This window comes from Micromys minutus, assembly GCF_963924665.1.
Source record: "Micromys minutus genome assembly, chromosome: 21".
In the NCBI taxonomy this organism is placed as follows: Eukaryota; Metazoa; Chordata; class Mammalia; order Rodentia; family Muridae; genus Micromys; species Micromys minutus.
Window position 1 is genome coordinate 22,356,305 of NC_137956.1, and position 16,814 is coordinate 22,373,118.

Consider the following 16,814-nt stretch of genomic DNA (forward strand, 5'->3'; position numbering starts at 1 on the left):
CCAATCTCCCCAGCCATCTGGATAACTATAATCTACTGGATAATTGGTAATCTTACATCTAAATTTGATCTCTGTTCATATGGAGCACAATTCTGAAAAAGCATTAAGATGGATCTTCTTGGGCAACAAAGCATTTCTGTGCATTGGGATTGTGAGGGGTAGCTCATAAGAAGTCTTCTTAACAGACCACACTATGAGGCACTTCTGAACTTCCTTGGTGAACTTGGTGGGTGCCCCAAAGCTGGTTCATATGTCTGCAAGAGAATTAGACAAGCACCACCAGGATTAAGTAAACCTCTAAAGGCACCTATCATGTGACAGTGGCATCTGTGGCCTTTCAGTTGAGTGAATTTTGCAGGACCCAGCATCACCATGGAGCCTGCCCCATCTGCAGCCCTCTAGATTTGCATTCTATATCTCCTTCATTTTTGCTTCCTTTTATCTTCCTTGGGCCAGTATCAGGTTGTGATCTTACCCACTAGCATTCAGCAGCTCTATAGAACTCCCTACTTAGATAAGATCTGAACCAGGAAAGCTGTCTTCTCTCCTTCCCTGCTTTGTAGATACTCTGGCCCCTGATTACAACTGAGCCTGAGTCTAAAGGACCACCCCTTTACATCTCAGTGAGACTGGGCCTCTTCCCCATTGGCACACTTGATGCCCAGTTCAGGGTTAGAACTATGGGAGATGTCTTTATTGTTAGTTACTCCACGAAAGAATAGAAGCTGGGAACTTCAGGGACAACTGGCCACAAAGGCATATGCTTACATAAACTGCAGTCAGAGGTTGAACAAAACCCTGCAGAAACTCTGTCTTCTGAGTCAACATGGCTTGTCAAGGACTAGCCTGGGTCATAGGGAGACTATTCCAGTTCAATATCTTAGTCTCCTCTGCTATGCTGCTGGATGATGGTACCCTTTCTAAGGATCTCCTAGACTGGGCTTCCCTTCCTGTCCCCTGAGACTCTTCCTAGAATGCACATGCTGTATTTCTTGGCTATATTTCCTCAGCATCACCATCCTCATGGAGTCGAGGGGTATGGGGATTATGGCTATTCTGAAATCATCCCTTTCTTCCATGAGAGTCTGAAACAAGAGCAGTTGGTAGTCAGTGTATGTCAGCTGGCCTGCATTCTAAAACATCATTCAGAACCAGGAGCCAACAGACCTAGTCTAATAAAAGTAAAGGTGCCTCTGGAAGCACATACAGGTCTCAACTTTTGCTGGTAGACTGAACTGGTTGGTGTCTCTGGCCTTTCTGTCTGAGCAGTAGTTATTCACCTATACTGTGCTTAGCTCTGATGGCTTCCGGAAGGCTGTGTTCATGGCCTCACCAACAAAAGGCAGGTTCATTATCTCTCTGCAGGTAGCCTGTAGACTCTCGTAACCCATTAGAGGGCCACATTTCCTAAAGACTCTGAAACAAGTCTCATTTTTTATCACTTTCTTCAGTATGTCAACCTAATTCAAAAAAGCATGATGTCAAATGCAAACCAGCCCTACAGGAAGGTCAGATGTGCTCTGAAATTTTGTATTTCTCCTTTATGCTTTCAGTTCCCTTCCCCATCATCTTTCAAACAATCTCTGTCCCTTGAGAAAGTATCTAGTATGACTCTATGGATAGCAACAATGTGGGACATGCCTGTGGTTCCTCACCCCAGGGAGGCTAAATCTGCAGGAACAAGTGCCAGTCTTCAGCTCCCTATATTCCTTAGCCTCTTTGGGAGGAGAAATTCTTCATCACTTGATATTTGATAAGCAGAAAAAGAAAGTATTTTGGAGGCCACAGAAGCACTTCCTTCTTGACAGTGTTCCTGATGTAGACTCTTTGCTTGTTCCTTGATACCAGTAACATAGCTAAAGCTTCTACCTTTTCTTCCCACTGATGCGGAGACCCTCAAGATCCAGGGGTTCTAGAACCCCAGAGACCATTAGAAAGTGGGAGCTCTAGGTCTAACCTAAGCATATGATGTGCTTAGGAATGCAATAATAAAAAGCCCCTGTGGCCTTCCAAACTCTATCCTGGATAGAGTACAGCCCATGTACAGAGTCCATGTACACAGTAGGCATGAGGCTGTCAAAGAAACAAATCATGCCCTGCTCAGATCCATAGCTGGTCCCCACGCAGAAGTAGTCTACATAGGGCCGGTGAGATGGCTTGGTAGGTAAAGTGATTCATGTGTAAGCTTCAAGACCTGAGTTCAATCTTCAGAACCCCTGGTAGAAGACTTTTTGACATATGTCCACTGACCTCTACATACATGCACAAATCATAAACATACACAATGTCTGTATACATGTTCATAGCTTCAAAGTATAAGTATCCATCTTCCAAAATCTATTGTATCTACCCTAGTATCTCCCTTAGGGAATATCTAGGGAATGGAAATTTGCTCTTGTGTATGCTGAGGGTAGGTGACAGAGGCTGAGAAGGTCCCATATCTGTCACTAAATCCAGACATCTGACCTGAACTCATCCTGTGTCATTTCTATGCACATGAACGGACAAGGAGAGAAGAGGGTACCATCATTGGAAAAGCTGGTATGGGCACTCACCCAGATCCTGGCAGAGACTAGCCTACAAACTTCAGGGTGCTGAAAGCTAGTGTTAAAGGAAACTCTTGGTGTGGATTCTGTTCTTCTCTCACATGTCTGTCATTGGATCAGAATGTATTTGTGCTTTGAGCAGGGTCAGTCTAAACACTGGGGCTCCCACTCTTGGTGGCTAAGGAGCCAAACCAGTCAACATCTCTGTCCTGTCTTCCTCCTCAAAAGGCGCACGCACACTGACCATCCATCAGCACATACTCACACTGCCATGTTCTGTGATTATACATGCTGTGACCTGTGACTGTGTCCATCTGGGGCTAATCAGTACCCCTAGTCTTGTGATGCATGACCATCCTCGGCATGGTTTCTCGGCTACATTCTGGATTTTGGGGACCAGATGTAAATAGAAAAAACTAATCCCTCCTTCCCTTTTATAACTAAGGGAACTGAGTATGTCAAAGAGACATCCCATAGACCAGGTAGGGAAAAGAGCACAGAGACAGACACAGTGCAGGGTACTGGGAATGCAGCTGTTCTTGACAGACAACCCCAGCTGCTGGCCTATCCTCTGCCCTGCTCATATGTAGGCCAGGCCTGGATAATTGTTCCCAAACCCTTTGGCAAACAGTTCATCCTTTGCACCCAAGCCTTTCCCTCTTAGATAATCTGTTCCACTGCTATCCTTTCCCTCAATTCTTGACCTTGGATGGCATTCCTGGTCCATCAGAGTAAAGGTGTGAAAAAATTGTCAGATTCATCTGTCCATCGTGGAAACGTCCTAAAGGCTGTCATATGCCTCAGTGGCAAGGAACTTATCAGTATGTTCAAACAAAGCAAAACAACAAAAAACAAAAACAAAAAAAACCTCATGACCATGAAAATTTTAATTAGTTATTTCCTGCTCTAAAGATAAATGCCCTTCTAAGTCACCAGTTGTCAGGATCTCACCAGTTTCCAGAGTCATTGCTCACTTTGGTGTTCTGGGAGATGTACGTGAAGAGAGGTGCTCATGACAGAGACTGAGCCTAACTCCTAAGGAGATCAGGGATGAGGTTGCCAGGAACATAAAGTCTCCAAATGTGGCCTGGAGCCCCAAGATCAGCTTGTTGGATCATGAGCTAGAGCCTGGGGCTTGGGGCCTGGGTGTGTGTTGAATGTTAATAAATGCTTCTGATTCCTTCCAGACAAAATCGTTGCTTGACAAGCTCCTAAAGCTTGTGTCATCAGATGGCCGATTTAAGAACCTCAGAGAAACTTTGAGAAAGTAAGTGCTACGTCTTCATTGTTGTGTTTAAAATTGTGGCCTACGTTACAGAGGCGTCTTCATGCAACAACCAGTTCGACCAGGAGGTCTGTCTGTTCCTCTGCCTACTCACAAGACCTATAGATTCTCCCGACCCCAGCAGTTAATCATCTTTTCCTTCCATTACCTACCAGAGAAATGTTAGAACAACTATTCGTGGTTGATCATAAGAGTTGGTGCCAGATTTTTTGATTCTTAAATGCAATTTTCCATTTTAGTAACTCCAATAAGTGATATGTCCAGCCAATTTACTTAAGGCAGGTGTTTCTTGTTCATGTGAAGAAATAGTCATTAGAACTCTGAACAAGTACATACATTACTAACAGTCACATCTTAGAATCAAAAAACATGCAGTTTTACCAATAGTTGACAGTTTTATCTTCTAATTTGCAAGGCACCTCCCTAACCATTGCAATTAAACCCCATCAACACTTCCTGGGATGTGGGTTTCTCAACTCCGGGACTGTTGTCACTTGGACCAGGATGGTTCTGTGTTCAAGAGTTTTCTGGTACATTGTAGGATTTGTAGGCATGTCCTGGCCTTGCTACATGGGATGCTAATGACACCTCTCCACTTAGGACTACCAGGAACATCTCCAGACATTGTGAAGCCTCACCCTAAGACAGCTCTCTCCGTCCCTTCTTCCTAAACAAAAGATGGGGAGTGCATGCCAAGGCCATGTAGCCATAGCATCAGAGCCTGGATTTGGCCAGTGCTGGTCTCCAAGATCAGTACTCTGCAGTCCACCGTGGGTACTGTCTCATAAGGTTCAGATACCACTGACAAAAAAGCCACGACTCAGCTCACTTTGGCTGTATACTCATGAGTTGTGGGCTCTGAAAAGACAATGCTCTGCTTTTATTACTTCCTGAGAGATGGTTTCTTCAGGCATCAATGCTAGGTTCCACCCTCATTTGTCCCTGTCTTGCTCCTGGCTGGCTGCCTTCTCACTGGACCTGGAGATGCTGAGTCCTTCCAACTTCCAGGAATACTCTCTTCCCTTCCATAAGGGATCTCTTGATCAGAGCGAATATGAGCCCAGATACTGTGCATTGGCCTGGGACGCCAACAACTCCAGCCCTTGACGTTGGCTGGCATACCCTGTTCACTCCTTCTTTCCAGTCAGCCTCACCTGCCTCCTCTTCTTGCTTCCTTTCTGCCCTGCCTCTTGTCCATCCTTCACTAGCTCAGTGTGCCATTGCCTTGACCATTTCAACTTTGTTTATGTCCTCAGACAGATGTTGAACCCATCTGTGCTATCCGGCCGTCTCTCCTCCGCCCGGGCTCCCTGGAGCCCTTGTGGACTGTGCTTATACGAAGCTGCCCCTGTGCATTCACCAACTGTCCGTCTGCCTCTGGGCGTTGCTCCATCTGCCTCCTTCACACGGCTTCCTCATCCACCGCAGCCACTACTGCTACCTAATTGTCTCCGTGGCTCCCATTCTGTCTGACCCTCTCCTGACTGTCTTCCCTTTCAGGTCACCTGTATGCCTGTGTAAGTGCCTCCCCTAGAGCCCTCTGCTACCTGTGGCACAGGGCAGAGAGCTCAGGGGGTTCCTGGGAACCAAGGTCTTTATGTAAGGCAGATCTGCCCTATGAAGATGGAGAGCAAACCATGTCCAGTGATGCTGGGGAGTCTGTTTCACCAGGAAAGAAACATAAAGCAGAAGATAATTAACTGACAACAGTCTTCAGGCAGAAGTGGTGACCCACTCAAAGAGTCTTGTAGTGACTCTCCCATGTGGGTCCCCACCCCATTCATAAACCCCTGGAATCTTATTCAGCATTGTTTATGTCACTGGGATCTTAACTCTGGACACTCCTTATCTTATTAGTCTTAGTGATTTCCATTTAAAAAAAAATAAAGTTCAGGCAGGATTCACAGTGCAGCGTAGAATACATATAGAGATATATAGAGTTTATTGTAGAGTTTAGGATACATGCCCAAGGGATGAGAATAAACAAGAGGACCACTGTGCTGGCCTATATGCTTAGGTAGGCATCAAACTCTAAAAGATCTCTGGAACAGCTTCCTGAAAAGCATTTCCCTGCCCAAGTGACTGAGAGGCCCATTTGGATTAACTCTTAACAGTATGACAATGCTGTATCTTTGTTCGAGAACCATCTTACTAGATAGTTATCTATTGATGACCCCCTAGGAAGTTGAGAATGTCATATCTTAGGCTGGGAATGTAGATTAGTTGCTCGAGTGTTTACTTAGTTCTCTGAGTTTGTTCCCCAGCACCAATAAAATCAGGTTTGATGGTCAGGACAGCCAGGGCTAAGTAGAGAGAGCCAGTAGCAAAAAACAACAGAAACACAAATCAGATGTGATGGTACTCAATTTTAGTCCCAGCGCAGGAGAGATGGAGACAGGTTCAAGATCTGTACCTCACATTCCTCCGCCATGGTAAGAGTCTCAGGCAGCCAGAAGAACAATTCCTCTGGCATCTCTGTGCTGAGGTGAGATAAGGTTGCCATAGTGGACCTTCTCAGGAGTCCCCCAAAACTGCTGAAGGGAGGAGGGTAGTGGCTGTTCACTCCATCATCAACCCCATTATTCCTTCCCCTGAACCTCCCCCCCCCCAAGGCACCAGAAAGCTGCCATGGTGACAGACATGAGCCCATGCTCAGAGCTACACATCAGAGACCTGGTCCATCACTCTAGAGTCTCAGCTCTTGTAACCACAGACCCTGAGCGCCACCTACCCTTCCCAGAAGACACTTCCAGGAAAATGGTTAGAGGGCCAGGGTTTCCTGCTTTGGCCCTCAGACCTAGGTGACAAGAAGACAGGTCTTGCGACCGCCGCACTGTGTGACTGCTGGAACTTGGGCATGGGTGGCACGGCCTTCCCAGAGGTGACTGAACACAGGGTAACAGTGGAAAAAACTGTGAACCAGGAGGTAGCTGGGAACAGCTGGGGAAACTACTGCGTATGCATTAGAGATGTAAAGAAAGGCATTTTGGGTCATAGAGGGAGGAGATTCAAGAAAGACCCCTTCTCCTAGCCTGTGTGTGAGGGCCCAGGCAGCTCCACACTAACCCACTCTCCAGCCCGGCTGGGGGTCTATCGAGGCCTGTGAGTCTTCATAACTATAAATCCCTTTGCCTCTATCCAGGCAAAATCTGCATGCAGAGTGCTCTGCTCTTAGCAGAAGTCCCTTTCCTTAAGTAAAAAACTTTTGTGGATGCCATTTCTTTCCAAGTTGTGATCCACCCTGTGTCCCTTACCTGGGGATGTACCTGACCGACTTGGCTTTCATCGAGGAGGGGACACCCAATTACACAGAGGATGGCCTGGTCAACTTCTCCAAGATGAGGATGGTATGTCTCCCTGGGTGAATGGGGGCACAATTCACTCCAGATAACCACCCAGCCTCTGCCCCAGCACAATCTGTGCTGCCTGGTGCTGCTCAAAAGGCCTCCAGTAAAAACCATGCCTAATATCCTTAGCCCTGAGATTCCTGCCTTTCTCACTTCAGCCCAACACCTCTCCCTACAGGGGAGGATGGGTGAGGTCAATACCCCGCTTTGTAAAAAGTAGAGCTGGGTCTGACCTCAAAGCCCACCTCATCTAAACATCACAGCCTTTAGTAGCCACAGAAATGCTTGTTTTGTGTAACTACAGAAAAATCAATCTGCAACAGCATCCAAGAAAGCAAGTTTCAAATCTGCTCCAAAAGATCCATGACACAGGGGTGAGAGGATCTAAGGAGACCTCTCCGTTCAGGCACAGGACTCCTGGCCATCCATATCTCTCACCCCAGCCAGAGAGCCTCTATTAGCAGCCATCTTGTAAAATGGGCTTGCACGTTAATAGAAAGGGTATCTTTCAAACACAGATGAAGAGCTCTATCTTGGTGATGGGAGGAAGTCTTTATGCTTTGCATCCTGGCACGCACACATTGGACACCCACATATCTGGCACCCACTCTGATTGGCAGCTTGACATTTAGTTGTGGTGGTATTGGAAAATCTGAAGCCCTGACTAAGGGAGCTCTCTTTAACACAAACACACACACACACACACACACACACACACACACACACACACCACATGCACACACACATTAGCGCAGCTATCCCCCACACATGTTTCACCTTGGAAACAGATGGCTGGTGTAAAGAAAGCCAGCAGAGTTTTTCAGGAGTCTGTGTGACTTCAGATATCGCCACCAATGACCCTTTTTATTCATCTCTCCATAAGAGAGCAGACTGTTCTAAAACTCCTCTGCCTTCCTGCAGATCTCCCATATTATCCGAGAGATTCGCCAGTTTCAGCAGACTACCTACAAAATCGAGCCCCAGCCAAAGGTAATAGATCTCTCCTTTCCTTCACAGTGGTGCTGTCTGCATAGGCTTCTGCCCTTTCCCAAAGCATCTTCCTTCATCCCTTCAAGGATCCTCACGGTCCAGCCTAAATATGCCATTTCCTTAAGGAAAGCATCCCTATTCCTATTCCCTGGCCATTAAGCAAGCTGGTCCTTCCTTGTAATTCGTGCCTGATTTAACATCCCACAAAGTGGCTTAAAACAATGTCTGTTCTCCCACAAGGTTAGAGGGGTGGCTCCAAACATCCCCTTTGGTTAAATGTGGTTTTTGCATGTTTTTCAGTTTACAGGGTGTGCATGCATGTATGTGTGTGTTCATATACACATGTACAACAGCGCCTATGGAAATAAGAGGACTATTTGTACAAGTCACTTTTCTCCTTCCACTATATAAATTCCAGGGATTGAATTTATATCCCAAGGCTTGTCAGCAAAAAAGAGACCCCAAGAGGATGAGGGTGGACAAAAAAGGTTGTCCTCTAACCTCTACATGCACACAGACACACACACACACACACACACACACCCCATACACATAGAGAGAATAATAGTATTAAGACATAACTAGCCATTTAAATTGAGCAACATTTGGAGGAACTGTGTTAGTGTCTCCCACAGTGTATCTGGAAAGCACTAATGTGAACATGGTACCCTTGAAAGTCTCTGAAGTTATCCTCAGATTTTCAAGACTCTCTCCTCTCTTCTACCACCACTTTAACCTTCTCCCAAGCTCTGATGTTCAGACCAAATAAACACCACTGTTCCTTCAAACCGAGTGTCTCTGTGGGGATGGCTTTGCCACCAGCCTCCAGCTCAGGGAAACTGCACTCTGTACTCTCCTGGAAAGGACTGGCCAGTCTGCTCTGGGAGCAGAGTACATATGCTAAAACATTCTAGAAAGATCCCCTTACATGGCGCTCCTGGCTAGGGCTAGGAGACTGGTTCATTTGATGAGACCATGGGTCGTCACCTACAGGGCTGAGTGACACCAGACAAAAGGTTGTCTTCCCAGATATGCAGGGTGTGAGGAGTTGGGAAGACACAGGAATAATTTCATCTGCTACCATCAATCAGCATCCAGAGGCTTCTGACCTTCATGGTGACGGAGTCATTTCCCCACGATAAAAGCAACAGGCTTGATTTCCCCTAAAGCAGCTATCATTAGACTTTCAGGCAGATGATACAGGTGGTGTTTCTTTTCTCTTCTTGCTCTTGGTTTCTGTGGAGGGAGAAAGGCACGCTTGCTTCCAAATTGGCAAATACATGAACCTTGGATCCAGGGGATGCCTGTAAGATCATAGCTTTAATCTCTTCTTGGATGTGCAGGAACTCAGCAAAGACTTAGAATCAAAAGTGAAGTGGACAGGCCTGTGGAAAGACAACTGGATTTCTCAGAGTGACACATGTTGCCTCCGTCTCAGCCATGGGAGCTTACACAGGCTTTCCCTCACCCACCCCCACCCCCCACCACCCCCCCTCCAAACACTGCTTGAGATGAGTCTTACAGTGCTGTTTAATCCTACTGTGTGTGTAAACATATCTGCGGGACATGGGTAGGGAACAGTTCAAACTGAAACACTGAAAGAATTGTGAACACCCATCAACCTGTCATTCAGATTCAACAATTGGTCTTTTCAGGGAGTTGCTTGTTTTGTTCAAGCCCAAAACATTTCCTCAAGTGATCAACTTAAAAAAAGAAAGAGGAAGAAAGCAAAGAAAGAAAAGCTGTCAAGGCTCATTCTGACCACAGGTGGTTTATTACTATTAAGACTGCTTATTAAGAGAATACAGGAGGTGTGGATATAACTCAGTATTTCTAACTCTAGCAAAATACACACAATATAACTAAAATAAAATTATAACTTTAAAATATAACTTAAAATATAACTTAAAAAAAAAAAAGCTATGCTGGCTGTGGTGGTACACCCATTTAATCCTAGCACTAGGAAGGCAGAGGCAGGTGGATCTCTGTGAGTCCGAGGCCAGCCTGGTCTACAAAGTGAGTTCCAGGACAGCCAAGGCTATTACACAAAGAACCCCCTTCTTGAAAAATTGGAGAAGGAGAAGGAGGAAATGGAAAGAAAAAGTTATATTAACATGACCAAATATGGTGGTGCCAGCACTTAGGAAGCTGAGGCAGGGGATCCTATGTTTGAGGCTGGAGTTGGCCTTGTCACATAACAAGACCCCTTCAGGGAGTAGAGGAGACCAAAACAGTATCCACACATATATGTGTCCTGAACCTACAAAAGAGGTTCCACTAGACATGATGAAGTTCATCTGTACTCTCTGCATTTAGCAGACTAGAGCAGAGGGATGGTCTCAAGTTCAAGGATAATCTGGGCTACATAGTGTGTTCCAAGCCTGCCTTGGGCTATAAAATAAATACCCTGTCTCAAAAAAAGAAAAGAGAAGAAAATTTTCACAAGACATTCATGTCCACAGTCTATGTCCAGTAATTCTATTGTTTCCTTCCCTCATTTCAGGTAACTCAGTACTTACTGGATGAATCGTTTGTGCTGGATGATGAAAGTCTGTATGAGTCCTCACTCCTAATTGAACCAAAACTCCCCACATGAGGCTGTACTCCCCACCCCGGCTGTTGCAACCCCAGCTGCTTCTGTGACCGCTAAATGATACTGTGTAACAGTTCTTTCCTCTGTATTTGTCCTGTGGTGTGCGCTGCTCTGACAATATATACTCCATTCCCGTCCTGTAAACCCGAAATATAAATGTCTGCACTCAAAAAAATAAATGTCTGCATTCAAAATACAAATGTCTGCACTCTGAGACTCTGCCTCGCCTTCTCTGAAGCCTGCCCCTTCAGACAGCTGTACTCCCTGTCAGCTCTCCCAGGCCTCAGGTCAATCAGAAAGGGAGACAGAACCAATGACACAAGTCTCAAACTCCAGTCCTGCTTCATACCCTCCAGATCACACCCCTTGGTTAGCTCAGTCCACCCAGGCATCCTTCCCAGCAAGTTCCATGTAGTCCATTATAACTGGGTGGGGGAAGGGAAGTTGGGAAGGGGAAGTCATACTTGCATGTCCAGTCCTTGACACCTGTTCCTGCTGACGGTGAAGCCAACTTCCAAAGCAGCTTTTCCAGCCAAAACCACAGGTCTCAACAGTCCCCATTTGTCTCCCAGTAGACCTTGCCGGAAGGGAGTCCTCTCTGCTGAGAACCATATGCCCCTTGCACCAAGTGTCAACACTTCTAGCACCATGCTGCTCTCTGCTCTAGGCTTAACACCAGATAGCATGAAAAGGAGGCTCAGTAGAAGTGGACATGTCCCTAGACGTACTCTTGGAAAATGACCCTGGCCGACCTCTGCCCAGCCTTCACCAGAGGTCAGGAACACAAAAAAATGTCACCACTTCCTCTCTTTCAGCTGCCTGACAGTCACTGCAAACTTATGTTGAGATACCCTGAGTCTGTATACCTTGTGGTAATTTGCCCCATGATGTAGAATTAGGAAATCAATAACAGAGTGTTTCTATTGCATATATATATACTGTATATATATTCTATTTACATATATATACTGTAGTCTAGCAGGAATATAATAAGGTACCGCTTATTCTACGAAGATTGCCGTGATTTTTTTTACACCGTACAGTAGAGAGAACCCAGGTTCACTCAGAAGTGGCAGGCATGCTCCAGACAAACAATGTCTGCTGTAAGCAGTACCTAGTGGTATGAGAATCCTATTTCAAGCCCCAAAATATCTCAACTTACAGGTTGTTTGGGAAAAAAAATCCCAGTTTTATAAAAACAGATGTTTCCTGGTAACCCCTTGCTAATAAGCCTATTCTCTCTCAAGGTGAATGGTAAGTTTTGATAGGTTTTGTTTGCTCCCACAAAAAAAATATGGGATGAGAGTTGTCCCTTACCCAGGCTAGCACCAGAGCTTAAGGGGCAGTGACATCATCCCTGCTTTGGTCTGATAAGGTCAACTGATCCCATCACCATATTGTACCCAAAACAAACCACTCAGAAACCAAGTGGCTTAAAATTGTTTGCACTATTTTCTGTGGGTTGACTGGGCTCCACCACCAGCTCTTGCTTGGGGACTGTCATTAGACTAGTCTTGAAAAGGAGCAAGGGCTTCAGTCATGTGAAGGTACACTGCCCAGATACCCAAGATGGCCATCTCACACAGCCAGAAGTTGACATTTGGCCAGGTGCTGATCTGGTACTGTCAACAGGATCATTCAGAGTGTCTTGCCCTATGTCAGCTGCATTCCAAGAGTATCTGCTCAGGAAGAAATGTGTAAGACTTCTTACAAACCAGCCCAAGAAGCCTCAGAATGGCATACAACATTCTATATGTCATGCGCAAGGAGAGAGGATTTATGTTCTTGCTGGGAACGGGAAAGGAAGAAATATAAAGTTATCTTTCAGTGACTAAAAAAACAGAGAGACACACTGTCAGACACAGGTGCAGAAAGTACCTTGGGGGATGCTAAAGAAGCGAGGTCAGTATGATGGGATCAAAATGAAAAGAGTAATGAAGTCCCATGTTAGTAAAGGCTTTGGAGTTGAGAAAAAAATGATCCTGCCAGCAGAAAGGGAAATTGCAGGAGGGACGTGACATAAAGAGGGAAAGGAATACACCGGAAGCAGGAGAGAATTACAATGTTTGAAAAATGCTAGCACAAATGTGCAGGAAGTTCAAGTTGTTGAGAAAGAGGTAGGGGTACAGCAGAGGAAATCAAGCCATATGAACCCTGACAAATGGCTCAGCAGGCAAAGGTTGCTCTTGCTGCCAGGCCCAATGACCTGAGTTCGATCTCTGGAACTCACATTGAGAAAGGAGAAAACAGCCTCTTACCACATGCGCACTGTGCCACAAATGGGAGCGTATGTGTATACACACACACACACACACACACACACACACACACACACACACACACATAAATGGAAACCCAGAAAAAAGGATTCCAAACGAAAGAGCACTCAAGACAAGACTTGGGCAATACCGTGTCTACACATATGTCACATTCCAAAGCCTCCAGGAATAACTGGGTTAGGGGAACAGATCAGCAAATGGGAAAGGCCTAACCCTTGCCACATAGAAGAGGTTGCTGGCTACTGTACGGGTCTTTCCGTGTGAGTCCTGGGCCCAGCATCCACCTCAAAAGTCTCCACAGCACCACCCAATACCACCACCATCAGTCACAAGTAGAAGAAAGCCTACTGTGAGATAAGGTCTACTTACAGTGCTTCCTGGGCCCGTCTTCCCCTGAACATGAAGCCAGCCTGGCTCTATAACTGCTCTTCAGTCCCCCCCTCCTACCCCATGAGTGCTCCCTCCTCCCACTTATGATGGGGCTAAAGGAAGGGCAGAAGAGAGAGAAAAATGTCTCCAAAGGATAAAGCCTAGATTTAACCTTCAGCTTCCCCACTGTGGTTGTTAATCTTCATGGTCAACTTGATTAGACTTAGGATCACCTAAGAGACCCATGGCAGGGAGAGTATTTCCAGAAGGATCTTAAGTGAGGCAGGAACACCCACCCTAAATACAGCTGGGTTTCCACAGGCCGACACACGGCTAGACACAGAGAGTAATGGGAGGAAGGCAGCTGACAACTATTCCTTCCTTCTTCTTGATTATGGTCCCTCATGCTTCTGCCACCATAATGGGCTATGTCCCCTGAGCCACAAGCCAAAAACCCATTCCACCCTCGAACTGCTTTCTGTCAGGGATTTAGTCACAGCATCAAGAGAAGCCACTAATATAAGTGCTTGCTTGTTAGATGAGGCCAGCAATGTCACTGAACCTCTCAGAGACTCCATTTCCTTATATGATGAAAGCCTAATATGAAAATAGCACCTGCAGCTGGATAGATGGCCCAACGGTTTAGAAAACCAGCTGCTCTTTCAGAGGACCCAGGTTCCAATCCTAGCAGCCATATGGTGGCTCACAATGGCCTGCAACTCCAGTCCCAGAGACTCAGCACCCTTTTCTGGTCCCCATGGGCACTAGGTATATACATGGTATACAGACAGACATCCAAGCAGTCAAAATACCCACACATGATAATGTTTTAAAAGGGGAAATTACATTTCATCGCAAAGTAGAATTAACTGAGTCAACACAAGCTAAGAATCACTCACTGAAAACCCAACATCCAAAATGTTCCCAAACCTGAAACTCCTGATTCCCAACATAGCAGGCACCACACAAGTGGAAAATTACATGGTTGATGAGATGGAGCACTGTCAGAAACAAGCACATCACAAATGGTGCACTGGGGATGGGGGGAGGGGCTGGTAAGACAGATCAGCAGTTAAGAGCACCTCTACAGCACTTCCAGAGGATCTGGATCTGTTTCCCTGCACCCACATAGCAGCTTACAAACATCTAAAACTCTAGTTCTGGGAACCTGACAATTGGTGCCCAGACACTTATAATCTTTTGCATATGTGGATTGATGTGTTTATAGAAAGACAAAGAAAAGATATGTCCCGGGTTTTCAGCACCAATGTTATGAAAAAGAGAGGGGGTGTGTTCTGTGGAGGTTTGGTGAGGTATGGGGGAAATGGGGTACCTCTGGCGGACCCATGTTGGGCATCCCTTTCCCCTGAGGGACCAGCCACACAACAGTATAGTATAGAATGGAGTTTATTCATGGGGAAGGGAGTTAATAGGATAGTAGGGGCAGAGAGAGAGAGAGAGAGAGAGAGAGAGAGAGAGAGAGAGAGAAGGAGGGAGGAAAAGAGGAGAAGAGAAGAGGAGAAGAGAAGAGGAGAAGAGAAGAGAAGAGAAGAGGCCGGCCATGAACACATGGAAAAAGAGGTGGGAAAGGGAATGGGAAGAGGAAGGACAAGGGGGTAGAGCAAGAGCAATAGAAGCAAAAGCAGGGAGGGGGCGGACAAGCAGCCTCTTTTATAGTGCCAGGTAACTGTGGGGCAGAGTTTAGACAGAATGCTAACATGGATGGCATCTGCCAATATAACTGTACTGACGAATTTTATTTAAAACTTTGGGAAGATTTATTTATTGATACACTTAAAAATAACAATAAGCTGACACTATAGAGCCTGGCTTGCCTGAAGCCTTAGGTTCAATTGCCAATACAGTTTAATTAATTAATTAATTAATTAATTAAACGAGTGGATGTGATGACACTGTGAAGGTTGAGCCAGGAAAATAAGAAGTTCAAGGTCACCCTTGGCTACATAAAGAGTTTGAGGCCATCCTGGCCCAGTAAGGATCTGTTTATATGTGAACTAGTATTGGAGAGCTCTTTGCGCACAAAACAGACCTAGCAGCAAGAGGCCAGCAAGTGGAACTAACCTAAATGTGTGCAAATGAATGAATAACATGGTAGAACCATGTACTGGCACATATCCGGACTCCAAAAGGAATAAGATGTTAATATGCACTGCAATCTGGAGGCTAAATGAACAAAGGCAGGCACAGAGAAGTCAGATGTATGATTCTTCTCATATAAAATATTCATAGATGGAAGGTGATTCAATGGCTGTCAGAAAAGTATAGAAGTTAGATAGTCTTCTTTTGGACTTATAAAATGTTTTGAAATCAGAGAGAAGATAATGGTCCTATAATACTACACACATACTAAACACACTGAATAAGTACACTTTAAACTGCTAAGGTGTTTTTGTTGTTTGTTTGTTTGAGTTTCTTTTTGGTCCTCGGTGTGTATCCCTGGCTGATTTGATACTCACTGTGTAAACCAGCCTGGCCTCCACCTTTCAAAGTTTGAAAGTGCTGCCTCTGCCAGGGTCACAGGCATGCACCATCAGGCCCAGCCTAAAATGATTAATTCGCTTATGATTGTGAATTTAACCTCAGTGTCAAACCAAAAGCCTGAGCAATGAAGCCTACCCGAAGTCCCAGGGACCGGGGCCGAGACGGAAAGAGCACATGCGTCCAGGAATTCAGGCTTGGGAGTAATGTCAGTCTGTAAAGCTGTGGCTCTAAGGCTGAGACAGTGACTCTGGCCTCTCACCAGTTTGCTTAAGGAGGGAAGCCTTTGCATAGGTCAGAAGCCGTGAAGGTCCAAACTCCTGTGCTGGACCCACATCTATGACAAAGTCTGCACTCCAGCCCTTGGGAAAGGAACTGTAGCTCAGTGGAGATACTTACTAGAAAGAGTAAGGCCCAGGGTTCCCTAAGAGAAACCTAGAGCTCCTGATAGAAAGGAATCTCCAGCTGTCCCAGGGAAGTCAGGGAATGTGTCGAGGTATGCAGAGGACAAGAAGGATAGATGCTTTGAATGGTGCCATGGTAGGTGGCAGGGCCAACCTGAGATGTAAGTGGCTGGCTCAGGAAGTAACACCTCATGGGATGATGGTGAAATCCTACTGGTCCCTGTTGGCCAACCTGATTCCATGAAGGTGCAGCCGGGCCTTTCCTCAGACCTTATCGCAGCATCTGTGATGTCAAATGTTTACCAAGCAATTAGCCCCCGTACTCAAGTGACTCATGACCCAGAAACAGTCCAGGCCACTTCTAAGTACCAGAAGGGGAAGTCAGAGAACTCTGCTCACCCTAGGAGAGTGCTCTCCAGTGTCCAGGACAGTCCGAAAACTGTTATTTGATTTGCACAAGGGTCTGGGCCCACAACCCACCTTCAACCCCATCCCAACCATG

General features: G+C 45.9%; 1 protein-coding gene across 1 annotated transcript in view; it reads left to right on the forward strand.

Annotated features, from left to right (window-relative positions):
- The window catches only part of RASGRF1 (Ras protein specific guanine nucleotide releasing factor 1), a gene marked incomplete at both ends in the record, with an annotated part of 101,129 nt that extends 90,365 nt beyond the window's left edge, over nucleotides 1-10,764 (forward strand). The window contains 4 exons of the mRNA XM_080934255.1: nucleotides 3,734-3,813; nucleotides 7,061-7,178; nucleotides 8,100-8,168; nucleotides 10,672-10,764. Coding sequence (XP_080790381.1) covers nucleotides 3,734-3,813; nucleotides 7,061-7,178; nucleotides 8,100-8,168; nucleotides 10,672-10,764 — 360 coding nt within the window. The remainder of the gene's footprint in view (nucleotides 1-3,733; nucleotides 3,814-7,060; nucleotides 7,179-8,099; nucleotides 8,169-10,671) is intronic.
- Nucleotides 10,765-16,814: the final 6,050 nt, after the last annotated feature.